Source organism: Cupressus sempervirens, chromosome 7 (genome assembly GCF_028749045.1).
Source record: "Cupressus sempervirens isolate cs-2001-9-10 chromosome 7, ASM2874904v1, whole genome shotgun sequence".
Taxonomy (NCBI): domain Eukaryota; kingdom Viridiplantae; phylum Streptophyta; class Pinopsida; order Cupressales; family Cupressaceae; genus Cupressus; species Cupressus sempervirens.
Window position 1 is genome coordinate 918,000,706 of NC_143124.1, and position 18,784 is coordinate 918,019,489.

The 18,784-nt window shown below is 35.7% G+C and overlaps 1 protein-coding gene across 1 annotated transcript; it reads left to right on the forward strand.

The window, feature by feature from the left end:
- The first annotated feature begins 3,324 nt into the window (after window positions 1-3,324).
- Window positions 3,325-9,317, forward strand: LOC149550527 (transmembrane 9 superfamily member 7-like). The gene is made up of 7 exons (XM_089793533.1): window positions 3,325-3,525; window positions 6,170-6,334; window positions 6,609-6,718; window positions 6,841-6,949; window positions 7,056-7,168; window positions 7,451-7,604; window positions 7,724-9,317. The coding sequence occupies exons 1-7, from the start codon at window positions 3,424-3,426 to the stop codon at window positions 8,879-8,881; spliced, it is 1,911 nt and encodes a 636-aa protein (XP_089649659.1). The 5' UTR covers window positions 3,325-3,423; the 3' UTR covers window positions 8,882-9,317.
- The last annotated feature ends 9,467 nt before the right edge of the window (window positions 9,318-18,784 follow it).

An 18,784-nucleotide genomic window follows, 5' to 3' on the forward strand; every position in this document is an offset into this window, starting at 1 on the left:
GCGTGCGCGCACACACACACACACACACACACACACACACATATATATATATATATATATATATATATATATATAGAGAGAGAGAGAGAGAGAGAGAGAGAGAGAGAGAGAGAGAGAGAGAGAGAGAGAGAGAGAGAGAGATTCCCAACCCTTCCAAAGGCAACCATTATATCCTTCTCAAAAGGACTAAAACACACTAAAAGACAAGTCAAATCCTAATACTATTTTCCCAATATCACTGACAACCTTAAACTAAGAAAGATGTGATGTTGCCTCACCTTTAGATGTTGATACATTAAATCTTTGCACCATAACATTGAATTTGATTGAGGATTGATTTCAACATGATAAATTTATGTAAGGTGTGAGATATAAAAGATTGATACTATTTATAGAGTTTTAGAGGGAGAAGGTGTGGATAAGAATAAAGACTCTAGTAAATTGAATTCACTAGGGAAACACAACTGTGCATATCATCACAAATGGCTTAGTTCATCAAAGGAACCTATCTATATAGGAGGGCATTTAGGAAGAATTTAAAAAATGCTAGTATTTGTATAGAGTTTTAGACAAAAGGAGATAGAGACTTGAATTTACAATTGCTTGAGGGAAAGAAATTTGAGTGTGAAAAGGTTATTATGTCTCCTTTTTCTATAGCATATGTTGTGGTCCAAAACTCTTGTTTCTTAGTAGTAGTGTTCTCCCAAGTCCATAGTTGTTTACAATTTCCCTCCCTTTATTTCTCCAAAAGTTCTAGAAGTACGGAGTTGGCCATTTTTTAAGTTAGTGTAAACTATCAATAATCCAAAGTTTCCCTTCTCAACATGACTTTCTTCCCATATTTTTATACATTTACCAAGGTTTGAAACTTCTCAATTTATGTTGTGATATTGTTATTAGGATCTAACCTATGTGGTGTTTTGAGTCAAACTCATTGGCCCATGTTTCATGAGAATGAGTTTAACACTTAGCACTTATTGCATCTAGTTGATGCTTATGAAGGTGAATCATGTAGTAACCTATCCTAGGAATAGTCCAACTTGAGTGCACTTAAATACAAAGTTTTTTGCATGGTTAACCCACTCTCCTTGCAACCCCATTTTCAAACACATGTTGTGACTATTGACACAAAAGTCTAGACCCATTCTTGAGGTGTGACCCTCAAGAGATCTTGTGTAACATGGAAGCACCCATCAAGTGTGGGACTTGCACTTTGACGTTGAATCTCCAAAGAAGGCCACCTTCCTTACAATTAGGATGCACCTAAACTATAACTCTTGAGGAAAAAGGAGAAGGAGATGATGCAATTAAAATACTGAAAGGGAAAGGTGATGCACTAGATTGAACTTTGGTTACTATCTCTTTCTAAAACGTACTACACATCAATGAAACACCAAACTACACAATTCTAGACTCCAATCTATCTCCAAAGGACTTCTATACATGTTAGAAACTAAGAGAACATTGAAAGTAAGAAGAACTTTACAACACAACATTTACTAGTGCAATAAACACGTCATGCAAATTAAGAACATACAAAATAACATCTAACTTGAGGCAAAAATCTGCACAAGATAGGTAAATGAAAGAACAAGTAAAACACACATTTCATTAATGACAGGCAAAAGGAATACAATTGCAAAGCATAAGGCTACTGCAAAAATACAACTGAGAATAACTTAAAAAATATGTACAAAGTTTCCTTTTAAAGAGATCAGACATAACTCAATTACAACAGTTGAGTTCAAACTCCAACTACATTGGAGTTAAGTTACAAATTTGCAATCAAGAAAGAAATAATTTTTTTTTTTATTCTGTACAAAAATATGCTCATGAAGTGACAAAAAATGGGCCAATAAATGCTCATGTAGTCAATAAAATCATGTCCATACCCTTTGCAAGTGGCAACATAGGAAAAAAATCCTTTACGTTGTGTGGAAACACCCAAAAAAAGAAATTCGACAATAAATATTGAGTTCTCGGGCTGCATCATAGTCAACAGGAAAAAATAACGTAGGCACATAAATGCACAACAATTTTGACATGCGTACCATCGTAACATTACATTCCTTTTGCAGAAAAGATTCACGATGATGTGCAGGGCACGAAAATGCACTGCATCGCAACATTACATCACAAAAACAAACTGCAACATGCAACATGTGATGTTGCGCATCACAAGATCGCAACTTGCACAAGATCGCAACATCAAATGAGAAAATAAGTGTTCCTTCGATAAGACAACTCATTCGATGAAGCTCCTTTGATGGCCAAAAGTGCACAACAATTTTGGCTTTCATGACATCACAACAAATAGATCCTCTTCAAACTGTTGTGCGATCCTGTGCGGGCATGAAAATCATAACAATTTCGGCCTACAAATGTCAAATGAGCAAAAAAGTGACTCCTACGACATGCAAACTCATTTGACCAACTCCTTCAATGCACAAAATTGCACAATAGTTTCAGTCTGCTCGACATCACAATAAATAGTTCCTTCTCTTCAAATTGTCTTGTGATCCTGCGTAGGCACAAATATGTACAACAGTTTTGGCCGAAAATTAAAGAACTTATCCCATGAAAGATGTCTCTGATCGATTATCTGTAATGAGATAAATGATGACAAAAAATGTCAACAATGACCATCCAATGTGTTCTTTTCCTTATCTAATTAGGCCATTAAACTTGTCCAATACATTATTAGATGATTTGTATGTGTTTACCATAATCTCAAACATCTTTCTTTCATTCTTGTAAATCCTTATGACATTTGCTTGTTTCTCATTTATTTGAAAATTGACTTTTAACAATTCAAGACAAATTATAAATTTTAAAATGAGAAAATAAAAAATAAAAATATTTTATACAATCTTTTGAATAAATTAAAAGAGTACAATACAAAACTTCATATTCAAAACAATAATAACATCATATATCAATATCTACCATGTAAAAAATAATTAAAAAGATAAAAATGTAAAAAACTGGAAGTTGTATTTTAATATGAGATGGAATAGAAGAACAAATTAATAATCCAAAAGATGATGAACGACTAAAAATAAAACTCCGAAATAAACAAACCTTAAAAAAATATTAATATTACTTTTTCATCTTCAAAACCATTTTATTTTTATTAATGTATATACTCCCAAGACCCGCAAATTCTGGTAATAAAACCATGCCCAAATCGTTCTTTAAGATTAAACTAAATGCAAATAAAAGATTACTGGACTTCATTCTGCTGTTAAGGGGATCAAAATCGGACCGTCCCTCATTTGTTGGCGGAATACCCTACATAGAGGACCCCTGACAAACATTTCAGCCGATGCAGACCGGATCAGTTTTTCAGCACTAGATCTGCAGCCACCATATACCATCTGGGTTTCCTCTCTTTTGTAAGTGCAGCGTCATTCCGAGACTAAAATGGCTTCGAATGGCCCGATATTGGTTCTGCTTCTCCTCTGTCTGTCTTCAGCAGCCAATTGCTTCTATCTTCCTGGAGTAGCTCCCCAGGACTTCAAGATTGTATGTTTCGAAGTCGCCTAATCCTCAGCTGTTTTTCAAATCTTAGTTTGTTTTTTTCACTTATGAATTTCTTTGCGACTGATATTGATGAGATGGCGTTCTGATGAATGATTCTGATGCGATTGTGAATGCTTTTAACTGAAGAGATTCTAGATCTGTAAGTTTTACTGTGGTTTGAGTGAGTATTTTTCTTCAGGGAAGAGATAAATCGGTGGATTGTACTAGATCTGGATCTTTACAAGTTGCCTTTGCTCACATTAAATAAATCCATATTCGGGTAGTTAAAAGGGGTTTCTTGATCTGGATTTGTTTTGTTTTCTCTCCAGTATTTCTTAATGAATTCAACTGAGAGCTTGTTGAATAAATCCCCATTCTGTCATCTCATTTTAAGCAAAGCTTCCTTCTGCAGGATTGTGTTTCGCAACCCTTTTGGGTCGCAGAAGTGTAGGTAGTGAAATATGATGCATCTTTCTAGTCTCATCTAACTGCTAGTAGCTAGGTTTTGAAGAAGTACAATAACCTGGAAGGCTGATCTGATTCTTTGATTTCTGATTTGTTAGATTATGACTTTTATTGACTTAGAAGCCCCAAATGGTCTGGAGGACCTATAAACCGTAATCGAGAAGACATCTATATTGACTGCGTATTTATACTCCGATTACAGCAGCAAATGAAATCGAAAGTTTTTAACTGAAAAAATAATAAATTTATTTTTTGAAGCATCTAGTTCTACACTTGCCATTCTCACTCAGTCAATCACTGAAGAGGAAAAATTCTTCTCTATCGAGAAAGTCTTTCTTAGTCTGAATAAATGAGAAGGATGTCCATATTCAAGCGCTTCAGGTGAGGGCTAAGTCTACATTAAAAATATTGTGTTTGCAAAATATCATAAATTGGTGGATAACCATGAGATTTTATCAAATGTGGATCTTTTGGTAATAAGTAATGCACTTTCCTGGTGCAAACGGTGAATATAGATCCATGCAAATTACAATCAGGACATGTTGGAGCCATGTTGATGGATTCATATTGAGAGTGACTCTGATAAACATGTATATTTGTTACTTACGATGTACCTTATAGGCCTATTCCTTTCCCAGGAGGTGATGTACCTTATAGGTCTATTCCTTTACCCATTAGACATCCCCGGATCTATTTTTGGAACGGTCAACATTACCAAAAACAGGTATGAAATATGATCACAAATGGGTGGATCCAAATCAAAAACAGATTTAAGGTAGATCTAGAACTGATATCCTTGGGTCTGGTCCGAATCTGAACAATGTGCACGACATCTCTTAATCCTGTCACCTCAACCCCTCTCTCGTGATGGAAAAATACCTTTAAATATAATGTCTGTTATTGTAAGATCCAGAAAAGATCTAATGCAGTGTTGGAGAAAGGAGTGCGATTGTAATATCACTATTTCTATTTGGCAAGGGAAAATGGTTAAATAAGGCTTTCTTGTGCTGTCTTATGATTATAAATCCACACATAATTGTTTTCCAGTGCCATACACTTACCTACTACCCTCACTATCATGCTTGACATTAAAAATTTATAAGATTGAGGGGTTACTTTCATGTTCCTACACACAAGTGTATTAGGTCAACCTTAAATATCTCCCGATTCATACTTTTTGCATCTTTCTGCTGAGATCTAATCAACACATTGTTGAAGATAAGTCCAAATAGATGATTTTTACTGGACTTACAATGTAGTCAAGGATCACTGTCAAGGATTCTAATGATTTTTTAATTTATTTTGCTTACCTGAACCCAATGCTAAAAGTTGGCAAGTTTGAACTCTTGAAATTTTCTTAAAAAAATAATTAAATAATCTTTAAGTGCATATTTTAGTTAACACTTTCTGCAGATGGTGAATTCTATGCAATTTGAGATACAGTTGAGTCTAAATTGTTTCTAGGAGGATGTCAAACACCTACCTATATAACATATAGTGAGTGAAATCTGGACTGAAATAGCCGAGGTAGTTTTTCAGCCTGTTGTTACATGATGCCAAACCTGCTTCTTATGCTTAAATCAAACTCAATCCATCTCTTATTTAGTTTTGCATGATTTTCGTTGGAGGATTTTCATAAGGCAGTCAAAGTGTGGACTCTGAATTGTTTCTAGTTCTCTTTTCAAAGCTAATCTGTCTCAGATGAGCACCTGATTTACTATCTAGCATGTTTAGTATGGCGTCCTTGCATTTAGTACTATCTTGAAGTAAACTACATCCGCTATATTGTTCTATAAGTTGTCAACAATAATTTTACATCACAATAAGACTCTGGGAGACGGATGGCTAACAACAAATTGTCCACTTGGATGGTAAACATTTCAAATCTATGAAATATCCATTACTATATGGGCATGGCTTTGACCTCTTAACACCTTTGTTTCTGTTTGGTCTTCCTCTACTTCTGTAAAAGCTCTTCAGAAGTCATAATTATTTACAGTACTTTTTATTTTTATCATTTTTTCAGAATATTATTCAGTTCTATTGTTGGTTGTACACATTCGAATGCTTATTATTGGAAAAAGGGCTGATATTATTAACTTTTTTCTTTTCTTTTTTCTGGCTTTGGGGGCTTCTGATGTCTAATGCTGATATTCTTATTATGTATCCTTCTGTTTACCAGGGTGATGAGCTCCAAGTTAAAGTCAACAAACTGAGTTCCACAAAGACACAGCTCCCCTATGACCACTATTCTCTGGACTATTGTAAGCCAAAAAAGATTGTCAACAGTGCAGAAAATCTTGGAGAAGTTCTTCGTGGAGATCGAATTGAGAACTCTCCTTATGTGGTAAGTATTTAGTATTTCATTCTTGAGTCCATTCTTACTGGGTTGCTACTAGGGAGAGATTCATAGACGCATTGTTAGTTTATTTGTTTTTTTATTCATATAAAGGAAAGAGTTTGTAAGTCTGTGGCATTGCGGTAGGGTTTGTAGCATTATATAATGGAATGTAGACATCTTATTGGAGTTTTTATCACAAGCATTTATTGGCAAGAATATGAGATCAGGGCTAAATCTGTTTTATCTGATCAAGCACATGACACTATATCTTCTATTGCAGTTTCATATGAGAAAGGCAAAGACCTGTAATTATGCTTGCAAGAAAACATTGAATGCAAAGTCTGCAAAGGATTTCAAGGAGAAAATAGATGATGAATATCGAGTTAACATGTACACCTTTGTTTCTTTTTGAAATCCTGTTTAATTTTGTCTTACAGATGATCTTTGCTATGCTGTTTTTAGTACGAGGAGCTTCCTTGCTTGTGACTGATATCGTAGTTTGATTGAAATAGGATTTTGGATAATCTTCCAGTTGCAGTACCCCGGCAAAGAGCAGATGGGAGTCCAGTTACTTCGTATGAACATGGCTTTCGAGTTGGGTTCAAAGCTAGCTACACAGGGGTAAGTTCACATATGATGACATTGTGGTTCTTCTCTTTATATTGGCACTTGTAAATTATTGTCTTTTGTCCATTGCATGGAACCCTGTTTTGATACCTGGGAACAGAATCCAGAGGAGAAATACTTCATACACAATCATCTGTCTTTTGAGGTTAAGTTTCATAAAGATATAGAAACTGATGCTGCTCGGATTGTTGGATTTGAAGTTATACCTTTCAGGTATTTCACAGTTAGGTTAGAATTGTATTTTTAGAATATTTTAGTAATGTTATGATCAAATAGTTTGTTGTTTTTTGTTTTAGCTTTTTTCATTTCTGAGTAACAAGTTGAAGAAATTTCCTGTTTTTCTTCCCACTCAGCGCTATAGTATTAAGAATGCATCTGAAAAACTTGGTTATGATGGTTTGTTTTAACCACAGGATTGGGTAGAATGATCACAATTCTATACACAATATGTTCAGTTCTTTTACTAATAAGAGGATATGGTCAATTTTGAAACAGTGTCAAACATGAGTACAAACAACCCTGGGTTGAGGAGAATCCCCAATTGACCACATGCAACCCAAGCACCAATCGCCGTGTTTTGCCTACTGATGCTCCACAAGAAGTGGAGGAGGGTAGAGAAATCATATTCACTTATGATGTATCATTTACGGTATTGACCAACTATTTCATGCTATTTTCTGTATTTTGTATTAGATGGTCTTCATTGTATAAATACGTGCATAAATGATTAATCTACATGCACATGCAAGTAACAGTGCTGTCTTTCAGGAAAGTGATATCAAATGGGCTTCTCGCTGGGATACATATCTACTCATGACAGATGACCAGATCCACTGGTTTTCTATAATCAATTCTTTGATGATTGTGTTGTTCCTTTCTGGTATGGTGGCAATGATTATGATGAGAACACTGTACCGAGATATCTCAAAGTACAATCAGTTGGAGACACAGGAGGAAGCCCAAGAAGAAACAGGATGGAAATTGGTCCATGGAGATGTATTCAGGCCACCAACCAATTCAAGCCTCCTTTGTGTCTATGTAGGAACTGGAGTACAGTTTATTGGTATGACAATTGTGACAATGTTATTTGCCATGCTGGGGTTTCTTTCTCCATCTAATCGTGGTGGATTGATGACTGCAATGGTGTTGCTGTGGGTGTTTATGGGTTTGTTTGGTGGTTACTCTTCTGCTCGGTTGTACAAGATGTTCAAGGGTACAGAATGGAAAACAAACACCATCAAGACTGCTTTCACATTCCCTGGCATTGCTTTTACCATTTTCTTTATACTCAATGGACTGATCTGGGGTGAAAAGTCCTCTGGTGCAGTTCCATTTGGGACTATGTTTGCTTTGGTATTTTTATGGTTTGGGATATCTGTGCCCTTGGTTTTTGTTGGTAGTTACTTTGGCTACAAGAAGCCTGCAATTGAGGATCCGGTTAAGACAAATAAAATTCCCAGGCAAATCCCAGAGCAGGCATGGTACATGCAACCAGTTTTCTCTATATTAATTGGAGGCATATTGCCATTTGGAGCTGTTTTCATTGAATTATTCTTCATCTTGACCTCCATCTGGTTACATCAATTCTACTACATTTTTGGGTTCCTTTTCATAGTCTTTGTTATCCTTATTGTCACTTGTGCTGAGATTACAATCGTCCTCTGCTACTTTCAGTTGTGCAGCGAGGACTACCATTGGTGGTGGAGAGCTTATCTGACTTCAGGCTCTTCCGCACTGTACCTATACTTATATGCTGCATTCTATTTCTTCACTAAGCTGGAGATCACAAAGGTTGTGTCAGGAATCCTGTATTTTGGCTACATGACGATCATCTCATATGCGTTCTTTGTGTTGACTGGCACTATTGGGTTTTATGCATGTTTCTGGTTCGTGCGGACTATTTATGCATCAGTAAAGATTGATTAAAGCTATCCGCGTTGTGGCCAATTTTTCTCAGAGGAACACATTGATTTTGTCAAGCAGTATTAAACTGTGGGATGTGAGATGTGCATTCCACATCTACGCTTTAGGAGGACAGCAGAGGTTTGTCTTTGTAAGCTAGGAAGAGATGGTGATTGAGAAGCTATCATGTCACACATTAATCACTTAGGGGTTCCAGATATTTTAGAAGATACAAATGCCATATTATTCTTTGTTGTATTCTGCGGTTATTAGAATAGCAATTCCAAGATATGCACCTGTTTTGCCTTTGATGCCATTCAACTGGATGTGCAGGAACTTGCATTTGGCTGGTTAGAACATTTGCTAACAAACACCAATGATCATATTTTTTCCTTAAGTTACATTTTAAAATGTTCAAGCTACTATTATAATACAGATTATAATTTTTAGAGAACTAAAAGCTTTACTGAGGCTGTGATTTTTATATTTCCGTTCTCTTGATCATGGCAATGTACCCGAAGATTGAAACACTCTGTGGTTTTTGAATTTCTATTCTCTAGATTATAGCAGTGTTCTTGAAGGCTGAAACACTTTGTGATTTTGTTAGCACATTGATTTCCAGTTTCATTTAATAGTCAAGTTGATTGTGTCTTTTCTTCCTTATTTTTAAATTTTAACTTAATCATTCAATTTTTAAAAAATCTGTTTCTAACTATTAACTTCAATGTTCTTTTTGTTGCCATTGGCCTTACGGTACATGTCACGAGTAAATATGGACAAAACAAAAAAACAGCATGTATTATGTTTAAACTATGCAGGAGTAGCTATTGGTGGTTTTCTTACTGGATTGATTGCTGGTTAAGACTTGTATAACCTTTGTCAGTGAACAGGTGTTGTGAGATTATATGCTTGTGGTTATCTTTGAAGTAGATTTCATAGAGACATCTTGTATAAGTCACTGTATACATGACATTTGCAAAATGCATCTCTATGAAAATTATGTTACACGACTCACCAGGACTTGCTTAGACTGGGCGAATTTGAAGTCAAGGAAACTGCAGTGAGACTCCGGGCTCATCACTTGGATAATAGGCGAGTTTGGTCAGACCCTTTTGCAATGGGTAAACTTGGTAAGGCTGCGATTTCATAGAGACATCTTGTATAAGTCACTGTATACATGACATTTGCAAGATGCATCTCTATGAAAATTATGTTACACGACTCACCAGGACTTGCTTAGACTGGGCGAATTTGAAGTCAAGGAAACTGCAGTGAGACTCCGGGCTCATCACTTGGATAATAGGCGAGTTTGGTCAGACCCTTTTGCAATGGGTAAACTTGGTAAGGCTGCTAAAATGAGGAAAAAAGCCTAGAAATTTGAAAATTTCTAATCATGAGAGTAAGTATTTTTAAAATGGTTTGGAGATTTCCTCTGAAAGATGGTTAATAAAATGCAAGTGCATAATTCCATAGAAAGTTATTGAAACTTGTCTAACTTAAGTGTATATATAATTCCACCGAGAGTAAAATATTGGGCTAATCCTATTGCAATTATAGTTCAAATCTATTAGTTCTGTGTGTATAAAACACACTTTTTATTATTACTGAAATAAGTGATTTTATTCACCAAAATGAACCTTTTTATAAGTAGATTACATCATATACAAATGACAGTATTTATTTCTTTAAAATTTTAAAACATTTTAACACACTTTTACTGAATTTATTTCTTAATTTTTTTTGTCGGTAAATCTTTCTTTCATATTAATGGGATAGATGTATGTTTGTATCTATATGATAATGGAATATATGTATATATATGTGTGGGGGATTGGAATTAGATTTGAATCAAAGTCTTAATAACATTAGTAAAAATTTCACAATTCAGTTTTCTAATTGATTTTGTGGTATGCATATTATTTACCGGCTTAAGAAATTCATAACAATTTTTAATGTATTATTGAATTTCAATTATATTAATTTAATATTATTTGAAGAAATAATTTTAGTTCTTTATTGGGAGACTATTTTTCGTTGCAATTTTATTGATTTTGGAGTGATTTGGGTGATTAGAACAATCATTGTAGTGTTAAGGGCCTAGGGAATTTCTACTATGAAATGTATTTAGGATAATGTTTGGACCTTAGCTTTTTTGAATATTTGGGCGTGGCATATGGGCCCCACCTACCTATAGTTCTATGTCAATCAAGTAGGATAATGGTGGGTTTTTGCCCTACCTCTTAATAAGAGGTTAGGGTTCCAATTTTGATTAGAGATAAGAATCCTTTATGTTATAACAAACAATATTGTAAATGGAGTCGTAATACCATAGGCCAAAAATAGCCACATAGACTTTAGTTTTGTTAGATAAAAGTGAAGGTACAACATTCTAGATCTCTTACTTGCCTAATTTGTAAGAATAATATGTAATTGCCATTTTAGAAAAAAATAGTCATAGTTTGTTATAGATATTAGTCATAATATCCAAAGTTACCTTCTCTATTTTTAGTTATTAGTTATTATAGTTGTCATAAAAATATGTCATAACATCTTAGAATAGGCCTTATAACATATATTAAGAAATGAACACATTTTGACAATTAATAACTCAATCTTGAGGGTATCTACATTTAGTAGAAATGTTAACTTAAAACTTTATGCTTTGTTTTGGTGGAGCTCAATTATCTTATTATGAACAATGCAAAATTATTACATGAAAATGTTGAATAAACATATAATAGGAATACTTGATTTCTAACATTCTTCCACTTATTGAATACCTTGCAAGAGTTAGGGGAAACATATTGTTATGGAAACATATTGGTATGAGATTTGACATATTTCATACATGTAACATGTAAACATAGTATGTAACTTCCACTTTGGCAAAAAGTAGTCATGATTTGTCAAAGATGCTAGACATCATATCCCAAGTAAGCTTCTCTATGTTTAGTTGTTATAGTTTTCATAAAATTTGTCACAATATCATGTTAATGGGTAATGTTGGGTTAATCATGCAAATAGGAATGCTGAAACCTAGTGAATGATGGACTACGATTAACTTTGATGGAGCTTTTAAGGGTAACTTAGGACCTTCTAGGAGTGGTTTTGTTGTTAGAGATAATCATGGCAACATCTTTGTGATAGGAGTGAAGAGAATTGTAGATGAAACTAATAATATTTCAGAACATGCTATCAAACTTGCAAGAAGTGCGGGGATTAAAAAATTGCACTTGGAAGGTGATTCCTCATCATTTTTGAGTCAATCACAAGTGATGCTACTTAGGCCTAACATTTACAAAAATGCATTTTTTCTATCCAAAAGGAATTACCCCTTCTTGATGGTTTTACTACCATCGACACATGTAGACATGGGAAATAAGGTGGCACATACCTTGTTCAAATGGGTGTTGTTCTTCAATGATGCGAGGGAGGTGCAATTGGAAGATCTTTGAGATCTTTCACTTGAGGGCTAACATCATTGTTCCTATTGTGGATAACCAGTTATTAAATGTGAGGTGGGTAAAGCTATTGGGATGTTTTTAAAGATTGCAACTATCCTCCCGATGTAATGCACCGTTGACCAATTTTTGAAATTCGGAAAACAACCTTTTTTTCCCCAAATTTTGAAGACAATTCTTCATGATCTGAATGATTTATGATAGAAAATCAACAAGAAATCTACAAAAAAATGTTGCATTATTGCAGATCTATGGAAAAAAAATTACATTTTTGTTTCATGGTGCATTGTGTTGAGAGCTTAACCTGTACCATTTTAAAGGGGAATATATCATTGCTGCCAAGGAATAGTGTGGAGGTGTTTGGTGACCTATAATCATGGAGGCAAACTTCACATTACCCACCACGTAACTACAATGTGCATTTTATGTTATGATTTCAATAGTGGCTCCTCAAGTATAAGGATATGAAGGTGACACTTACAATTTTGAAGCTGCTGGGGAAATAATTTAATAATACTAAACATTGCCTAGCACAAACTCGGACATCAATTCCTTGGTGCATGCTTGGGGCTTGGAGTTGGTGAAAAGGGAGGTAGTCATCAAATGGGTTTTGCATTTGTTGGACATGCTCCATGAACTCAACAAATTTTTTGAGTGAATAATTGTGGGTGTTGGATTTGATGTATTTGAAGGTATTGAGAGCATGCAACAAGAAAAAGATTATTGAAAATTTTCTTTTCTATTAAGAAGAGCACTTGGTCAGGAAGCTTATCCTGAAGATGTTTCCTATTTACATTCTTGTTTATTAGAAAAATAAGCTAAATTAGACTCTTAGTTGAGTGGAAGGAATTTAAATGCTTTACCAATAGTTGAGACTCAAGTTAAGGATGTCTTAGCTTACATTCCCACTAACGTAATTTTCATTATTGAGAAAAAAATCTTCTTGTCAGCTAATTTGTTCAATATAGGAATTCAACTTGCCATTAATGTTGGTCTTTCTATAGCTAGAGTAGGATCTGGGTTTGTGTGTCTATATATATATCATCCAAGTTAGTGATGTGGATACCATGAAGCTATAATTTGATGAATACCCTATCCTCAATGAGTTTCAAGATGTGTTTTTAGTGGACTTGAGTTGATTCACCACTTAGGAGGGAATTTACTTTTGGATTAATTTTCTATCAAGGAAAGAGCCCCAATCAAAACTTCCATGTAGGCTTACCACTACCAAATTGTGTGAATTGAAGGCATAATTACTAGAGTTGTTGAACCAAGTGTTTATTAGATCTCGTGTCTTTGTGGGGTGCACCAGTAATATTTGTGAAGAAGGAATATACTTCGCACTTATACATTGGTTATAATATTCCAAATAATGCAACTACAAAGAATAAGTGATAACTTTTGAGGATCAATGGGCTCTTTGATTAGATGAAATGAGCTAAAACGTTCTTTAAGATAGACCTTAGATTCAACTACAATCAATTAAAGTTTAAGGAATACGAGCATTTGAAGACAACTCATAGCACTTAGCTACAATAATACAAATTCATAGTGGTTCTATTTGAGTTAAGTAATGCTTCTACAATATTTGTGAATCTAATAAAGCATGTTTCGAAAGAGTGCCTAGATTATTGTGTGTTAATATTTTCTATGATATCTTTATTTACTCTAAATCAAATAAGGAGGATGCCAATCATTTCAGAATAGTTTTGTAGTGCTAGAGAAAAAATCTTGGATAAGCTATCTAGATATACCCTTCAACAAGACGGGGTGCATTAACTAAGCCTTGCCATTTTAGTAGAAGGCATTGACGTTGACTTAGAGAAATACTTTGTAGAGTTTGTAGAGGGGTTTTCTAGAATCACAACGCCAATCACTTACTACAAAGTGAGAAACCTTTCCATATTTTGAAGGGGAAGATCATTCCAACTTCAATTTTGACTACACTTGATACCTTTGAGAAATTAATGATAGTGATAAATGCATTGGGAGAAGGGAGGAAGAGTGTTAATCCAAAATAGATAGGTGGTTTCTTATGAGTAGGAAATTGAAACAATAAATGAGCTTAATTATGCACCATATGACCTAGAGTTAGTAGTTATGATTAATGGAGTTCAAGTGAGGAGACATAACGACATTTTGGGTAAATATTTTTAGTTGAAGATGGATCACCTATGACAAGTATATCTTTACTCAACCCAATATTATTGAAAGGAGATGGGTATAATTTTTCTATGAGTATGAATTTGACAATGATTATATCAAAGGGAAGTAGAATAAAGTGGTTTATTCTATTAGTAGAAAGGGACATATAGAGATATGATTAATACAAAGGGTAATTTGACACAAAATATGGTTCAATTTATACAAATTAATGTGTACTAGTACAAGATGAATTAGATGTCAAATCAAAGTCCCATTTTAATGGTAATTTATTTGAGCTAGATGAAATCTTGAGATACCAAAGTAGAATGTTTATTCAACACTCAAGGGATTTAAGGAATTTAAATCTTAGAGGGAGTGTGTGTCACTAAATTCAAGACACCCAATAGTAACCAATATGGTAGTGCAATTGAGAGCTTTGTATTTTTAACCAAGACTAAATAAAGAGGTCATTGAATTTGTGGCTTGATTCTTTGGGTGTGAGCTAGTCAAAGTTGAGCATGTGGATCTAGTAGAGTACCTACATAGCATTACTAAGTATAAATGGAAAATAATTAGCATGGACTTCATTCAAGAGTTCTCCATGTTAAAGAATAAGCATGGTGTTATCTTGGTAATAGTGGGAATTTTGACATAGGTAGTGCACTTCATCCTAGGGAATCTTAAAGATGGATCATTAACCTTAGCTAAGAGTTTTGTCCAAGAGATATCTCATTTGCACGAAGTACCAAAGATGATACTTTCATATCATGATACTCATATGACTTCCATACTTTGGAAAACATGGAATACAATTTTGACAACAAGATTGATATTCAGTTCAACATGCCACCTGTATGCACCCTAAAATGGTCGCCTAGACTATGAGCCCCCATTCTTCAATTTATCCATTTCCTGAATTAATTCATCAATTTCCTGAATCAATGCATTGCAATATTTTATTGAATCAATTCAAATCATTTTCCTTGATCAAATTATAATTAATTTAATTATTTAAATATTTTCTTAGGTTTGATCATTTCATCAATAATCTTATTTAATTAAAAGAAAACATCCTTTTTAAATAAATAAAATAATTTTAGTTAATCAAAAGAAAATATCTCTTTTAAATAAATAATTTTATCTTATATAATTAAAATCTCTCATTTAATTAAATAATCTTATCTTATTTAATTAAAAGAAAACATCCCTTTTAATGAAATAAAATAGTCATAATTAAAATAAAATCTCTCTTTTAATCAAATAATTTTATCTTATTTAATTAAAATCTCTCTTTTTTTTTTTGAAAAAAGAGGGGTAAAAACTTTATTGAAGAAGAGAGCAAAGCAGTACAAAACAGAACAAGGCCTAAACCCTAGGAAACACTAGAAACCACAGAAAAACCGTAGAGGCAAAATCAACTCTCCCTGATTCCACTTACATCCTCTATCAACGTTCTCTCCAAGTCTTGACGTAACTCACCTAGTAGCTGCTCCCACTCAACAATCCACCAACCATCTACATTTCCAGATGCCCACTTTGCCAAACTATCAGCTGGCCTATTCCACTCCCTTGGAATATGGGTATAAGACACTGAATCCATCATAGAACTAACCTGTAAAATCTGTTGCACTATCAAAGACAACTCCCAACTAACATCCGAACACTTCCTCTCAAGTAGAAGATTCACAAGAACCTGAGAGTCAGATTCACAAATCACCTTGCGCCACCCCAGAGCATATGCCCTTTGCAAAGCATAAAGAATAGCCAAACCTTCCATTCCATTAACAGTTTGCATCCCTTTATTGACTGAGCATATAAAAACCACCCTTCTAGAAGAGTCCCTACCAATCCCACCTATACCAGTAGGCCTTGGATTTTCCCTAGATGAACCATCAATATTAACTTTTAAAATGCCATCCGAAGGGGTCATCCACTTCCCTAACCTTTGGACTTTATGTTTTGCCCTTCTGCCTCTCCTAACATAGGCAGAGTCTGGAGAAATTCCTTGAATTCCAAACCTGTCAACCATTACAGCATCATCCCTCTCAAAAGGCATCACCACCTCACTTGTAGCTAAGACTGTGTCCTGAATCATTCCCAAAATTCTAATGCAAACCTCCTGAATCCCCAAAGCTTCTCCCCGAAATATTCTCCGATTTCATTCTAGCCAGACTTGCCATAGCAAAAAGGTAGGACCAGTATACCAAACATCCTACAAAAAGGAAGCCAGGGATGGGGGCCTCCCTAGTCTCAACCAAAAATCCATTAGAGAGGAGGTGTGAATGCACGGGCGTTTCCAAACCTCCCACCAGAAATGCCATAACTGTAGAGTGAAAGAGCAATGGAAGAATAAATGCATAGAGTCTTCTTCCCCACTACTACAAAGGATACATCTCGATGGGCCGAAAAAACCCCTCTTTCGAATATTGTCCCATGTTAGGCACCTGTTCCAAACCAAGGTCCAAATAAAGCAATTACATTTTGGCCAAGAAAACTGACTTCAAACTTTCTTCCACCAATGAACCTCCCCTCCCACCAGCTGTTGGGAGAGCAACTCCTGATAACTAGAGGAAATAGTATAAACACCCTTGGGATTAGGGGACCAGGCCAACATATCCACACCCCTAAGGGCATTACAGTCCCGCCCCGAAAGAATGAACTGGAGCTCAGCCCGCTCCACTTCCGAACCAAAAATAGGCCACTCCTCCAGATTCTTCCACCTTGCCTCCACCAGCTGACCCTGAGGGGAAAAGGATTTAAAGTCGCACACTCTTGACCATCCAGCATCACAGAAACTCTGAGCCAACCTGTGCAAATGAGGATACTGAACAACCAGGGGAGGATACCCATCCCAAGCATCATGCCAGAACTGAGCCTCTGAGCCACTTTTGCGGATCCAGTGTAAGCCACCCTTAATGAGTGCCGCTCCTTTCTTGAGAGTACTCCAAATCACAGAGCCTTTCCCACACAAGCCATACCGAGGAATATCATTATGGGGGATCCCTGGAAGGTACTTCAGAGACAAAATCCTAGTCCAGACCTGTTCCTTTTCCACACACCAACGCCAATACAATTTAGCAGCCAGAGCAGTACCAGTCAGCACTGATTGCCGTAAACCAAGACCACCAAACCGTTTTGGACTACAGACAACCTCCCATTTGACAAGACTCCACTTGGTTGAAGATAGATTACTAGCCCATAAAAATTGTCTTGCTAAGGAATCCAATTCCCTAAGAAAGCTCAACGGTGCCATCTGAACCATACTCCTATAGAGAGGAAGAGCTTGAACCACAGATTGAATTAGTTGGACCCGACCAGCAAAGGATAGCGAGCGGTGAGTCCAATGAGTAACTTTGGCCCGAAACTTGTCAAGAATAACCTGCCATGATTCCTTAGAATGCCTACCACCAGAGATAGGAATGCCGAGGTAGAACATCGAAAGACTTCCAATTTGGAATCTGAGAATATGAGCGATTCTCCTTTGAATAGAAGGTGGAGTATTAAAGAAATATATGGAAGATTTGTCCTCATTAATCATCTGACTTGAAGTAGCAAGATAAACATCCAACACTCTGCGTATATTAGAAGCCTCCCGAATGGTAGCCATACCCATCAAGCCTGTATCATCCACAAACTGTAGGTGAGATTGCACAAGGAGACCTCCTCCCCATTGCCAGCCCTGAATAAAGCCCCCTTCAACATTATTTTTTATCAACCGGCCCAAACCTTCTGCCAAAAGAAGAAACAAATAAGGAGATAGGGGATCGCCTTGTCGTAATCCCCGAGAAGCACCAAAGAGATTAGAGTGTTCCCCATTAATCAAGACTGAGAAAGAAGTTGAATTCACACAACTCAAAACCCACCGAATCCATTCCTCCTCAAAACCAAAGGCACCCAGAATCCTTTGGAGAAATGACCAACTAACTCTGTCATATGCCTTAGCCATGTCCAACTTAATGAACATAGCCTTGTCCTTAGAATTGGCCATAGAATGAATAGTCTCAGTCGCCACAACCACCCCATCCAGGATCTGGCGCCCCGTCACAAAGCCACTCTGTTCTTCAGAAATTAACTTTGGAAGCCACTTTTTTAACCTGTTAGCTATCAGCTTAGATATAATTTTATAAATAACATTGCAAAGAGAGATAGGGCGAAATTGACTAATCCGATCAGCCCCTTCCTCCTTGGGGATGAGAGCAAGGAAAGTAGAATTCAGAGCTCGAAGCATTTGCTTGTTCCTCTGGGATTCCTGAACAACTTCCAGTAAATCTATCTTGATAATATCCCAAAATTCTTGGAAGAACTCAATCGAAAAGCCGTC